At 45.0% G+C, this 14,834-nt stretch overlaps 1 protein-coding gene across 3 annotated transcripts; it reads right to left on the bottom strand.

Moving 5' to 3' along the window:
- Nucleotides 1–1,232: 1,232 nt before the first annotated feature.
- LOC308468622 (protein CutA homolog) lies at nt 1,233–14,506 on the bottom strand. Of its 3 annotated transcripts, XM_080991028.1 has the most exons (7): nt 14,376–14,484; nt 14,041–14,238; nt 12,009–12,157; nt 4,841–4,900; nt 4,664–4,709; nt 4,268–4,317; nt 1,233–2,674 (listed from the first exon to the last, which is right to left on the bottom strand). In XM_080991028.1, exons 2-7 carry the CDS (start codon nt 14,155–14,157, stop codon nt 2,572–2,574), a joined length of 525 nt encoding a protein of 174 aa, XP_080847154.1. In that variant the 5' UTR covers nt 14,158–14,238; nt 14,376–14,484; the 3' UTR covers nt 1,233–2,571. The 3 variants fall into 3 exon arrangements, with proteins under 3 accessions (XP_080847154.1, XP_080847153.1, XP_080847155.1); XM_080991027.1 differs by having other exon boundaries at nt 14,041–14,478; XM_080991029.1 differs by lacking the exons at nt 4,268–4,317; nt 4,664–4,709 and having other exon boundaries at nt 14,041–14,506.
- Between the last annotated feature and the right edge of the window lie 328 nt (nt 14,507–14,834).

The following is a 14,834-nucleotide window of genomic DNA, read 5'->3' as shown; positions in this document are numbered from 1 at the left end:
AAACTTGACAGCTATACTCAGACCACACCCTTGTTTCATAACATGTTTTTCCCTGGGCACAGTGTGTCCTCAAGCTCTGATAATGCATCTTGCCTGCCTGGACGGAGGCCACAGGAGGATATTTGTGAGTGCACTTAGAAATTAGCCGACTGCACAAAGATGAAATTTACATTCATTGTTCCGTCCATTTTTGCATCTGGCCCTGTCCACCAGTGGCATATGGCCCTCGTGAGGTTGCCCACAAGGGCATGTAGCCCTTGAGCTGTGGTAGACAAAGGGCAGAGAAAATGTCCCCTGCGTGTTGATGGGACTCTGCTTCCAGTGATGGCGGGAGCTTTAGCATGGCAATATCTGAAAGGTTTCAAGATCTCTACCCTTGTGCTTCAGAAAGCATTATTCAGATGTTAGTTGGATACATGTGTTTCTTGCCCAACACTGGCAGGCAGGGGGATAGTTCGTTGGCTACAGTCGTTAAATTTTCAGGTGCCATAAGCGGTCTGAAGTGTTTGCTTTCTAAACAAAAAGGTGGGATAGAAATGTTCTTTAACCAACACATTTGTGACAGGGGGTAAGGTGGGTTGTAGGGCAGTCATAGGTCAATCCTTTGCACATCTGCCAGTTTTCCACTGCACTGAACCCCCCCCCCTTCCCAGTTGAAAAAATCAGCTGGGCTTGTTCCTGGTAGCAGAACCAGAAGAAAAAAAAATCCTCTGCCCCTCAATTCTCAGTTTTTGAGTAGAGAATGACAACTGCATTTTAAGCGGTGGGGGAATAAACAGATTAGCTTCACACACACACACCATGTCATTTTGCTTTAGCTACTATAGCTCTAATAACTTTGAGGAGGGGAAGAGAGCATAATCCATTTCCAGATGTTGTAGGAGCTTTATCACATAATGGACTGACAGCAGATTAAAGAGGAATTTCCCATGCACTTAAAATGATCGTGCAAGCCTTTGTGCCAGCCTTCCTCAGCCTGGTGTCCTCCAATATGTTTTGGACTACAACTCCCAGCCTCGGCCAGCAATGAGAAGGACAGCATGTTGGAGGACACCAGGCCAGGAAAGGCTGCCATTTTGGAATGAGATGGAAGCTATTTGCAGCCACCCATTGAATTTGATGAGATTAGTCTGTGTGCAAGGAGCACAGACAAAATCCACTTATGTCTAGGCAAATGGAATTGGAAGTGAGTAGTGTTTTTCAGAGGAGAGAGAAAGAGAAAGAGAGAGAGGTGCTTATATATTTTTATTTTTAGGGAGAAGCCAGAATAGGGAATTTAAAGAATGAGAAGGTTTTTAGGTTTTTTGGAGGTGATTAATATTTTCCACAGAGGTGGGTGCAAGCTGAAGTGGGAACCCCTGAAGCCCACTAGAAAGATAATCCTTTTTCATTCTTCCCACCCCAAAATCAAACCACCAAACCCCTGAACCTATTTGTCTGCAATTTGGCAGATCTCTGATTCAGAGTCACCTATCTCATGTCTGCAATTTTCAGACCCAATTGCTGACAAAACACCAAAGAAGGTTGATTCCTTTTTGCTGTTGTTGCCGTTTAGTCGTGTCTGACTCTTTGTGACCCCATGGACCAGAGCACACCAGGCACTTCTGTCTTCCACTGCCTCCCGCAGCTTGGTCAAACTCATGTCTGTAGCTTTGAGAACACTGTCCAACCATCTCATCCTCTGTCATCCCCTTCTCCTTGTGCCCTCCATCTTTCCCAACATCAGGGTCTTGATTCCTTTTTTACACACCCCCAACCTATGGCAGCTGTCCTTGCAGGAAAACCACTTCTGAGTAAGTGTCATGCACTCATAAGGGATTATCATGGCTGCAAATTTCACTCAGTTCTCCCCAAAATAAGAAATTATATGTGTTTCTGTTTGTTTTTAAAAGTCAGTCTCTAACAGTGTCTAGTACAAAAGCCCTTTGACCTCTTTACTTGTAATTTGGCATTGCAATGCTTGTAAATTATCCATTGCAATGCCTGTAAATTTCACCCACTTTTGCAAAAAAGCGAACAAAGTTATAGCCTCCCCTCCCCTGCCACCCCGAAATAGTGAATGGAGTGGGTGGAAATGAAGCAGACTTGTGTACCTCCCAAGCCAAATTGGGCAACCCATGAAGTGTCTCAGACTGAGCTGTTTTCCGAAGCACCTAATCAGGGTCCAAACCAAATCTTAGGGTTGGCTCACACTGCTACTTCTTGTTCACCGAATTCCTTAAAACTCAATTTTCTTGGTTTCTGAGATACCAGCGAACATGTGAGAGAGGCAACTGTGCAAGCCTGTCTGGATGTTAGGAGACATTTCAGACTTTGCTTTCTTTGGAGCATTATAGCCACAAAATGTTAAACCAAAACTGCAAGACTGAGAAAGTTGCAACACAAAGATCCTGTTTCTTCCGGAGAGGATCCTGCTCTCATGCAACTCAGAACCACTAACGGAGCATTCTCAGTTGCTTTTCCACCTTGACCATGTCTGTGAAAAGAGAGGACTGTCATGCTATGGTAGCTGGCAATATCCACAAGTCCTTTGGGAAAGTCTGTCCAGAAGCATCTTCTGGATGATGACGGCTAATCATACGGGATACTCTCCTCCATCCATTTTAAATAGGCCGGGTTTCCCTGGTCAATGAGCAGGCTGATAAATTCGGGGATTGCGAATGGATGCAAGGAGCTGAGGGAAGAAATGCACAGATTATCTGCATCTTACTATGAAGCAAGAATGGAATTCTTACAGGTAAAAGGGGTATACGAGCCACATATCAGAACAGGCGTGCAGGAGCATTTTGGCATAGTAGGAAAAGATACAGCTCCAGCCAGCAGGCCCATGCTGTCAGTCATGTCAGGTGATGGACAGTTGGCCAACAGGAGTGGGAAGATAGTAACCAAGCAAGATTGAACTCCCTGCATCTCTACCTCACCCATATGACCTCAGGTATGAGGCTGATGGGTGTGACTTGGGCAAAACTGATTAATGCGCCAAATTGGGAGGTATGGTGGGCCAAATCTGGCCCACAGCTGGTGGGCTTCCCACTGTTGTATTAGAAGGTTGCAGGGTGACAAAACTGTGCTTGTGTTTTTCACTCAACGGTACCATGATCTGGATCTGGTCAGGCCTGGTGTAGGCACCTGATATCCTAGGGCAGCTGACAAGGCCTCAACATCATGGCAGTGTCCACTTGTGTCAATGTGGGCCCCACCCACCTCCTACATTCTGGTCAGGTGGGTCTACAACAAACAGCCATTTTCGTATTTGTGTTTTTTGTGTGTGTTTTTTTCTTGTTGTATAAATAAATAAATAAATAAATAAATAAATAGCCATTTTCATTTCCCACAATGCCCTGGAGTAACACTGCATTGTGGGAAATCACAATGGCAGTCAGTAGCTGCTTGGGAGTGCTTTCAGGCTGTTATCACTTCCTAAAAAACCTGAGGGAGCCCTCTCAAACCTGCAACCAGCTGCAGATTTGGTATTCAGCATAGAGGGCCACAACCAGAGTGTGCCCAGTGGGTGGGCCACCTTACTCTGAGGACTGGCTTGTCCATCTGATAACTTTGTGTGTGTGACTTTTAAACTTGTCGCACAGCAGCTTCTATTTACAGAGCACTGCTTCACCAAGCTGAGACTTTCATCATGGCTTTTTGTATAGGTATACAGTGGTACCTCGGGTTACAGACACTTCAGGTTACAGACTCCGCTAACCCAGAAATAGTACCTCGGGTTAAGAACTTTGCTTCAGGATGAGAACAGAAATCGTGCAGCGGCAGCGGGAGGCCCCATTAGCTAAAGTGGTGCTTCAGGTTAAGAACGGACCTCCGGAGTGAATTAAGTTCTTAACCCGATGTACCACTGTATTTGGAATGGAAATAAAAAGGAAGCTACAGAGATACTTTTGATAAGTGCAGTGGAGGCTGGTCTATTAGAGTGAATGGGGCACTGCACCACCACCCTCAGCCTGCTCTCAGCCAGCCCTGCCTTCTTACTTCCAACCAGTCTAGGGGGTGGCCATGGCTTACAGCTTCTGCCTCCTTAGTCTCAGTGTTGCCCTTGTAGAGTTCAGCAGGGAGGAGGATGGCAGCTGGCTCTGCTGCTCTGGCGCCACCTACTGTTGGGCTCCCTGCCTTCTGTCCTACCAGTCCTAATAGGAGCCAGCCATCACTGGCTGCAAGCAACTCTTTGGGACAGATTTAAGCTGTGTCTTGTCCCTGCCCCTCTGCAAAAACAAAACAAATCAGCAAACAAAAACAGCCACATAAGAAACCTCACCTGATATATTCTGACAACTCATTGATTTTGGAGGTCCTTGTTTTCATCAGCTGTAACAGAAAGGGAAGATATGTGGATTAGGCATCAGCACAATGCATTAATGATAAGGTCTATTTGTGAAGCTGTAGCCAAGCAGACCACTTTGTAGATGGACAAAGCTGAAATGAAATAATGAATGATGGTAAAATTTGATATTGGGATTCAAAATAATTTGTTTCCATCTAGTTTTGTCCCCCACCCTTTCTGCTGAGTTCTACAAGGGGCAAGAGTGAGATTAAAGGGGAGAGGGAGGAAACTGGACTAGTTGTAAGAAATGAGGCAGGCAGGTGGGGGCCGGCTGAGGGCAGGCTAATCGTGCCCCATTCACTCTAATGGACCAGCCACCACTGTACTTACCAGAAGTATCTCTGTAGTTTCCTCTATCTCTCCATTCCAAATATACCTATACAAAAAGCCAAGGAGAAAGTATGCTTAATTACAAACAACCAAACAAAACATGCAGAGTATCCTCAGAGACGTACAATCACACACGATTCTTCCAGAGTGGTCAAATGGGTTTGGTTCTTGACTCACATGGATGAGGCCTTGGGGAGGATATTCACGCAAGCAGCCAATTTTCTCTCCATAATTGCCCTAGGAGAAACAGAAGAGTTTAATCGGCATGAAAGTATCCTTGCAACTGGCTTCCCAGTGCCATCAGGTTTGTGATATGACAGGGGTGGTGACCCTCAGGCCTGGCGAGGGGTAAATGTGGCCCTCGATGTCTCTCTATCTGGCCCTTAGGACATCCCCCAGGTTCCCTAGTCACCTTCTCTTTCCCCAGCCACATCCCTCACTGGCCCTGCCCTCAATGTCCTTGAGTGTTTTTGCCTGGCTGGAATGTGTCCTCGAACTCTGATCACGCCTCTTGATTTATTGGATGGAGGATACAGAGGTGAGAGTGTATAGTAGAAAGCAGCCTACTGTACAAAAGTAAGATTTGCATTTGTCCCTCTGCCTACTTTTGCCTCTGGCCCTTCCCTCCACTGGTATGTGGCCTCCGAAAGATTGCTTAGAAGGGAATGTGGCCCTCAGCTTGAAAAAGTTCCCCCACTTTTGTTTTATATCACTGTCAGGGAACTGACATCGGAGCTAGAGGCGGAGGGAAGGCTCTCAAATGATGCTGGAGAAGGGCCCAGCAGGGAGAGAGGCAGCTCAGCAGATGGGGAAGCAATTCAGCGCAACACCAGGAATAAGGAGGGGCAGATGGGGGAATCGGTGAGAGGGCTCCCAGACTCTTCACCGGACACCAGCGGGGAGAGCACGGGTCCTCCGCTACCCACGCCCTCCCTGCGCAGAAGACTTCTGCACAGAGAGAGTAGGAGGAGACTGGGTGTCAAACAACTTTTATGTTGGAAAAGGTTTAAGAAACGCCCACTGACGGATTCTGCTAGCGACTGAGGCAGCCACGAAGTGAAGGGCTGTCCAGACTGAAAGGTTTAACAAGGCAACAAAGCCAGGAGAGGTGGCAACTTATGCACGAGCAACCCATACTCTTTACAATCACGATCCTCATCTTACTTTAAATAAACTAGGGGAAAAATATTGATGTAGCCTTTTTTCTTAGGGGAGTTGCTTCGACCCCTTGATCACTTGTGTTGCTGTTATTTGCACCTTTTCCAGCTCTGTGATGTCCTTTTTCAGATTGGGCAACCAAAACTGGGCACAGTGTTTCAAAGGCAGCCTCAGCATTCATTTATATAATGCTATTATGGAGCCTGGAATTATTTGCAATCCCTTCCCAAATAATCTCTAGTCTGGAATTTGCTTTCTCCCACTTTTCTCTCTCAAATTCACCCAGAGTTGAATAAGCTTGTTTTCTGTATTCTATTTATAGATCTCAGGGCATTTTATATTCCACCATTTACAGTCAGATGATCAAGAAAGTACTGGCTGCTAATACTCCCACTGCAATGCTGCGTCTTGGAATGCCTGGGGAATATAAATAGGCACACTTTGTGCAGCATTCCAAATGATCAGGACACCAGTGGGGCAGAAAGCAGGGAGTGGTCAGAACCAAATAATTCTAGTTTTGCCCTCATCTTCCTCCATATAGAGTTCTGCAAGGGGACTAAGGAGGAGGAAGCTGATGATTAGTATCACCCCCAGGCCTGGATGTAAGCAAACAGGCAGGTGAGGAAAGACTGGAACTGACAGGGCAGTATCTTAATAGTCCAGCCTACACTATGGTACAGTCTCCTCTGCCACAAATCTCAGAAGGAAAAAGTTAGATTCAAAATATCCAAGGTGTAAGCAAGATGTTAAACCCTGGGTGTTATGTACTAAGCTTGGATCCTAGAACAATAGGCAAGTAGGATCCTAGAATGCAACAGCTGATTGGTTTGCAGGAGAAGACCAATCAGGCTCCAGGAGGGAAGCAGAATCAGCCAATCAGACGGGTCTCATTGTGTAAATAATGTACAGTGGTACCTTGGGATGTGAACGGGATCCGTTCTGGAGCGGATGATGTCATGCGCGTGATGTCATTTTGAGCGTCTGTGCATGCACGAGCGACGAAACCCGGAAGTAACACGCTCCGTTACTTCCGGGTTGCCGCGGAGCGCAACTCGAACACGCTCAACATGAAGCATATTCAACCCGGGGTATGACTGTATATAAAAGCCTGAGGTTTGGAGGGGCAATTCAACTACTGTATTACAAGCTGCAATAAAGAGCATGAAATCACTACAGGACTCCGAGTATATTTCACTGGCGACGAGGATGGGATCCTGCTGAGCTGTCCACCGCGCACTGCACACAGCCACCACAGGCAACACAGCATCGCACCGCACATCCAGGCTACAGCTCCAGGACCCAAGGACCCAGAATGGCGACAGACAACAGCTTCATGCCATTCAGCCTAGCCTCAGGAGACTGGGAAGGAAATGCCATTCACTGTGCATCCTAAGTCTATTTGTAACTCACTCAGGTGTAATTCTTGCTGTGTTCAGCGGGACTTACTCCCCACTGAAGGGAGGTAGGCATCAGATTTCAATGTTAGGGAGAAACACCTTCTATAGGAAACTGCTGCCCGCCTCTGAAACACAAAGCTGGTACTGCCCACTCTGCAAAGTTAAGTGTTAAGGCTCTTCCAAAGTTGCTCCCTGTTAATAAAATAAAATGCATGCTAATTGCATCTGAACAACCAGCATGTCAGACAGGTGGGTGGAACCTTACAGAGAGGCTAGTCCCTTAGGGCAAATGGGGCACAATCCCAAAAGCCTCTGTATGCTCTCAGACAGACTCCACCTGCCTGCACCTGCTTTCATACTTACAACCAACCTAGGGCACGGCACTGCCTGCCAATTTACTCCTCCCTAGTCTCAGTGTTCCCTTGCAGAATTCAGCAGGGAGGAGGATGGTGACCAAAGAATAATCATTTGGCTTTGACTAGCATTGGCTCTGGCACCCCCTATGGCTGGGTTTCCACCCTATCAGGGATGCCATCTCACCTTCAGGATCCTGGGTGCCCGCTGCCACAACGCGGATGTGTGACATCACATGCACACACCTGCACATGGTGCGTGTGATGTCCCATGCACTACATGCAGGCATGTACGTATGACAACAAACGTCTGCATTATGTATGACATCAAACGTCTATATTGCAGCGACCAGCGGCAGCTCCTCTTCCTCCCCGTCTCCACAGCCAGTGAGCCACCCTTTTCCACAGAGGGGGGCTTGGACTCTGTCTCCGAGTCTGAGCCCCCCCCCCGGAAAAGGGTGCATTGGGCTGACTGCAGAAGGCTGCTGCCTGCTGGCTTTTTTCATTGATTGTGTGGGTGCCCAGCCCCTACAATTATATTACTGTGGGTGCCCATGCACCCATGGCCCCCTGTAGTTGTCTCCTATGCACCCTATCAGTTCCAATGGGCACCAGTCACCACTGCCTTTCTATCAATGCATATGGAACGAAGCAGCTCTTCTCTTTAAAAAATAAAAAAAAATTGATTTTCCAAAAAACCCCCCACAAAAACACAAAAACAAACCAGATTGACTTCCCTCAGTCTAATCCCTTCCTTGGTTCTATTATTTATCGACATGCTGTGTGTCCATTGTTAAATTTATAACATATTTAAATCACCTATTATCCATTAATTGTAAAATTACAAGTAAACTTAAAACCCTGCTAATGTATTAGCCTGTGTACATTGCTTCTGTATATAAGCAATAAACATCTTCCACTCTTCCTTAAATTCATTGTCGTCTCTTCCTCTTAATTTCATCGTCAATTTTGCCATGTCAAAATAGGGCATTAGTTTAACTTGCCAATCTTCAGGACACCTTCGCCTTTCCAGTGTTGTGCTAATAAAGTCCGTGCAGCTGTTGTAGCATACATAAACAAGTTCTTTTGTAATTTTGGTAGTTTCACTCCTATAATACCTATCAAGAAAGCTTCTGGTTTTTTGACAAAGGTTATTTTAAACATCTTCTTCAATTCATTATAAATCATTTCCCAATATTTCTTTATAATTTTACAATCCCAACACATATGAAAAAATGTCCCTTCTGTTGCTTTATATTTCCAACACTTGCTTTCCCTAGTTTTATACATTTTTGCTAATTTAACTGGAGTTAAGTACCATCTATACATCATTTTCATATAATTTTCTTTAATCGCCACACATGCTGTGAATTTTATATCATTCTTCCATAACCTTTCCTGTTCTGCCATCTGAATATTGTGTCCCACATCTTGTGCCCATTTAATCATGACTGATTTGACCTCTTCATCCTTTGTTTCCCATTCCAGCAACAGATTGTACATTTTAGATAATAATTTCATATCATTTTCTATTATTTCTGTCTGAAAAGTTGAAATTTCATAAGCAAATCCCATCTTTTTATCATTCTTAAGCATTTCATTTAGCTGAAAATATTGTAACCAATCTGTTACATTCTCTCTAACTTCATTAAAGTCTTTCAATTTTAACTGGTTTTCTGTTTCAATTAACAACTCTCTGTACGTTGCCGATTTAGGGTCCATATTCACGGGGGTATATGGACTTTTAAAACTATATAGTTAACTGTAATAATAACTTTATTTTGTTAAAGTTATAAAAGGAAATATGCATTAATGTATGTGGAACTAGGGGGACGCGGGTGGCGCTGTGGGTAAAACCTCAGCGCCTAGGACTTGCCGATCGTATGGTCGGCGGTTCGAATCCCCGCGGCGGGGTGAGCTCCCGTCTTTCGGTCCCAGCTCCTGCCCACCTAGCAGTTTCAAAGCACCCTTAAGTGCAAGTAGATAAATAGGTACCGCTTTATAGCGGGAAGGTAAACGGCGTTCCGTGTGCTGCGCTGGTGCAGGCTCGCCAGAGCAGCTTCGTCACGCTGGCCACGTGACCTGGAAGTGTCTGCGGACAGCGCTGGCTCCCGGCCTCTTAAGTGAGATGGGCGCACAACCCTAGAGTCGGACACGACTGGCCCGTACGGGCAGGGGTACCTTTACCTTAACCTTTTTATGTGGAACTAAGCAAGAGAGCTAGGACAGTGGTCAACATGCGAAACTTAGTGACACAAAAGGAAGACATAGGTTAAGAGAAAGCTACCTGGAAGTGATTCAACTCAGAAAGTATGCAGAGTGAGCAGGAGGGTCAGAGAAAGAGAGGAGTTAAAAAAAGCTTGTTTAAACAAAGTTCTTTGTTTTGCAGTAGTCCTGCCTGATCCTTAGTGATAATAAACAACACTTGTCCTTAGTGATAATAAATAACAGTCTTGACACACATTTTCTGTGTGTGCCCCTTATGCAATTTTAGGTTATTTATTTAGGGGAGTGTCATGACACACCATTGCTTAAGCAGACAGTGGATGCACCAAAGTTATTTCGCAAAAACACCCTGTTCCCAAAAGGACTGAACAATGTTTAATCCACATATTGGATCATGATGAGAGCTGCACTTAGCACACCATTTTAAGAGCAAAGTCCAGACAGTCAAAACCTCCACAGTGGGGGATGCATGGAAATAAGTTTAGTTCCTTTCCCTTACACAGAAGCAGTGAAGAGTGGGACCTTTTTCAAGGGTAGGATAAAAAGGCAGCTGTTGTTTGTATTGTGACCTCTTTTCTTCCAGTGGATTTTCTCTTTCACACAGCTTCCTAGAGGATGGATTTACTCAGGCAAAGTCCCAGGATACTCCAAATACCATGGCTACTGATCTTGCCACCCATCCCTTAAAGAAACAACAACCTTAGATTTGTTGTAATCCTGTGAACCTCAGAGTTGCTCCAAACATGTTGATTCTTCTCTCCTCTTTCTCAGTAGCTCCTTCTGAGAGCCAGACTTATCATTGCTCACCATCTGAGTTCAGGAGTTGCTCACTGTGCATGACATGTACACACGAACAGGAACACAAGAATCTGCTTTCTGCTGAGTTAGAACATCAGTCCAGCATCATCTACACACTGACTGGCAACAGCTCTCCATGGATTCAGAGAAGAATCATTCTCAGCCCAGCATGGAGGGATTGAACTTGGGACTTCTAGATGCCCTGCCTCTGAGCTTTGGCCCTATCCCAAAAGAACACAGGAAGCTGCCTTAGATTGCTATGCATTCATCTAGCTCTCTATTATCTACATTGACTGGCAGTAGCTCTCCAGGATTTCAGGCAGGCAGAAGTCATTCCCATCCCCACCTGGAGGCACTGGGGATTGAACCAGGGACCATCTGCATGCAAAGCAGATGCTCTACTATTGCACATCAAGCCTCACTCTTAACTGCAAGCAAACATGACTGGTAGCAGAAAGGGATGAATATTCATATTGGAAAGGAGAGGCTGCCACAACATGTTTCTATTTTCTGGGCAAAACAGGCTGTTCGTACTTCCTTTCTGCTTATGGGGCAAGAGGTGGGGTGGAGAGAAGTTTCTCTATTTATACAGAGGTGCCCCAGGGAACTCTGCTTTGCTTGGTAAACATTTCATTGGCAGAGAGTGCTTGAAACAGAGAGCCATTCAAACTCAGAAACAGAAGCTGGGTGTAATCCCACCATGCTAGACTTTGGACATGTGGAATTTGCCCTCTCTGACTTTTCAAAGCTGCTTGCCACGTCCCCTTTATGGAACTTATGGGCAAGGCTTATGTGGTCTGATTGCTGACACAAGTGCCAAATTCACATTTGTTTTTAGAAGTAAGATTCTAGTCCTTATGAATATTGGCTTGATAGGGCTATGAATTTGTGACCCTCCAGCTCTTCCTCCTCCTAATTTATTAATCACCTTCTAAACCACCACCTGAAGGCAATTCATATAAACTGCAAAACTCAAATACATTTAAAACAAGAATAAAACACTATGGACATTCATGGTAAAGACCCATTTATCCTGCTGAGAAATCCTGTAGCAACAACAACAAAAAAATCTTCAATTGTTTCTGGAAGGTGCAGATAGTGGGTTCCTGTCATGTCTTGACAGGAATGTTGTTCCACAGACCTAGACCTTACTCTTGGCCTATAACTCCCCTCATTTCTGATCCTTGAGAGCTAGATAGACAAATGGTCTAGCTCTGTATAAGAGAAATATGACTCTGCTCTGTAGAAGCTCATTCCCATCCCACCTTGATCTCTTAACCTCTGAATAAAGAGTGGAATGTTCCCAGCTGTATGTAACAATAGCACAAACAAGCCACTCAATACTTCAACAAACTAGTATATTTCAATTATTCATTGACCCGCTTGGGCCAAGAATGTGTCAAGTCACCCTACCTTGCAATGTCTCTAGCAGTCTGTTCGTTGGGGCAATTGACGAGTGCAATTGAATGAGATCCAGGAATATAGCTACCAGTAACAGCAGAGTGCAAATGGAGGACGAGGGTTCTCAGCACTGGATACATTAGCAAAGAGAAACTCATAACCTGGAGGAGGGGTGGGGTAGGGAGAAGAAACCAGATCATACATCAGCTGAATAGGCCTCCAAACTTAGACAATGTAAATACAGGTCATTGAAGTATTCTGAAAAGCAGGAAATGTGTCTGGGAGACGGGGAAACAGTGCTTGTTTAATAACACCACAGGAGTGGAGAACTTGTGACATAAAAACATAAGAAGAGCCTTGTTTGACGAGACCAGAGGTCTGTTTACTTCAGCCTCCTGTTCTCACAGTGACCAACCCCAGATGTCTGATGGGAGCCTGCAAGCAGGACCCAGGTACAACAGTGCTCTCCCCATTTGTGATTCCCAGCAACGGCTGTCCAGAGACATACTACCTCCAACACATAGCCAGTATGGCCAGTAGCCATTGATAACTTGATCCTCCATGAATTTGTCTACTCCTCTTTTGAAGCCTTCCAAGTTGGTGTCTGTCACTGCCTCTTGTGGGAGCAAATTCAAATCAATGTTTCTCAAACTTGGGTCTCCAGCTAGACAGACCGGTGGTCAGGGATGCTGTTGTAGTCCAACAACAGCTGGAGACCCAATTTTGGGAGCCACTGAGTGCAGAAGTACTATTTTTTTTTGTCTGTTCTGAACCTTCCGATCTTCAGCTTCACTGGGATGTCTCTGAGTTCTAGTATTGTGTGTGTGAGAGAGAAAAATTCTCTGTCCACTTTCTCCTTGCCATACACCTCTATCATGTTGCTACTTATTCGTCTTTTGTCTCAACAAACCTTTCCTCTGCCCACTTCCTCATTTTGGCTGTCCTTTTTCGATCCATTTCCAGCTCTAACCTCCCTATGTATTAGGACTCCAATTCCCAACAGCTCCAGCCAGCACGGCCAGTGACAGGATTGAGGAGAATGGTACTGCAACCATATCTGTTGTTCCTCATCCCTGCCATAGAGCAACACAGGAGTTTCTTATTCCACCACAGAAATGGGGAGGCAGAACTGAAACCTTTTAAATACATCTAGCATGACCACCCTTATGCATGCTTGCAAAGTCCTGTTCCTGATGCCGTGGGGTGGGTCACCTCTGCATTAAACTCATTTATAAGCTGCATAATCCCCAATGGGGAGAAAGAGACACACAAAAATTAACTGCAATTTAATGTTTTGCTAAATCATTAAAATCTCGGTAAAAATTAAACCAGGAATTCTTCTGATGCATTAAAATAGTTTTCAAGTTTATTATTGATAGGGCAGCTTATTTACCTTTTACAACACCATCAAAGAAAAGTTGCAATTCACAGTGAACTTTTGCACAAGCCAAACACACCCAGGGAACAAACCCTATAAAACCCAGCTAATTTCCGAGGAGAAATTGCACTGTAAAACAAAACTATGTCCATGGCAATTTGCCAGAGATGCATCGTCCTTAGCCAACATCATCTTTGCAAGAAACAGCATTAATTTTTCAAGACGTTAGAACCAGTGTTGCTTGCCAAAAGCATTGAGATAGTTTTATTCTTCCAAAGAGAGAAGCTATATTTTTTTTATTTCAGACATTGGCTCATGAGGCTGCATCCAATGTTAGCAGCCCTACTCAGAGTAGACCCATTGAAAATGGACGCAACTAACCTAGCTCCATTGAGTTCAATGGATCTACTCCTGAGTAAAACTTAACTTGAGAAAACCCCACGATCATTAAATTCAAGGGAAATATTTTTGTTTGTTTTAAACCCATATGATAGCCACATTCTCTCCACCCCTCGCCCCGCCAAGTTTAAAGTTTGTCTTTTAATGCCGGGGAAGAGAGGTGCGACGTCATGTTGTGGGAATTCCCCTGTGGCTCTCGCCTGCTTTTGCTCAATTTCGGCTCTCCCTTCGCTCTTCAACTTTGCAACGTAGTGATGTCAAACTTACCAGCGGCAAAGTCAAGTATCCCTGGCGCAACGCCGAGCCAGACGCCGCGAGGAGAGCCTGGCAACGCTGAACAAACCACTCCATCGGCATTTTTGCCATCTTAGCGCACCTGCCCATGGCTGCTACTAGCCCCTGCTCCAAGGCTGCGGTTCTCTTTCCTCGCCCACTTGTTCGCCACCTTTCCAGATGTGACTATCGCTGTGAAATAAGCAAACAAAAATAAATGGTGTGTTTGCTTGCAAAGGAAAGCGGACTGACGGCTGGCAAACTCCTCCTTCCAAGAGGCTGGTGCCCGCCTCCCTGGCATAGCCCCTCTGAGAGCCCCGATGCCCTGCCTTTTGGCTCGTTCTTCTGTACATCTTCCCCCATTTGAACCCGCTCCAGCGTCTCTAAGGAATTCAAAGTATTCTGCTTGGTTGGGGACACTGAAACGGTTTGGTTTGGGTGCCTAACATCCGCGGGGATAAACCAGATTCACACTTGTTGCAAAACCTATCCGAAATATAAACAGTACATTAGTTGATTTTGTATAATAATTACCCAACACGCAAGGGAAGTCTCCACCGCCACCCCAATTTTGAATGTTGTATTATGTCTTTGTGCTTTAAACTGTAAGCTGTCTGGGAAGAAAGGCCATATACAAATCCAATGAATAATAAATAAACTTTTAAAATAATAGTAATAATAATAATCACCACCCTTCCTTTCCTTCAGGCATCCTTTGAAAACTTGTTTAGACAGGCCTTTGCAATATGATTTCCTTTTTTCCTTTACCCAGTTCTAATATATCTTTA

The sequence above is a fragment of the Podarcis pityusensis genome, assembly GCF_964106645.2.
Source record: "Podarcis pityusensis genome assembly, chromosome: Z".
Taxonomy (NCBI): Eukaryota; Metazoa; Chordata; class Lepidosauria; order Squamata; family Lacertidae; genus Podarcis; species Podarcis pityusensis.
The sequence above is the reverse complement of the archived record's forward strand: the minus strand, read 5'-3'. Positions and strand labels throughout refer to the sequence as shown.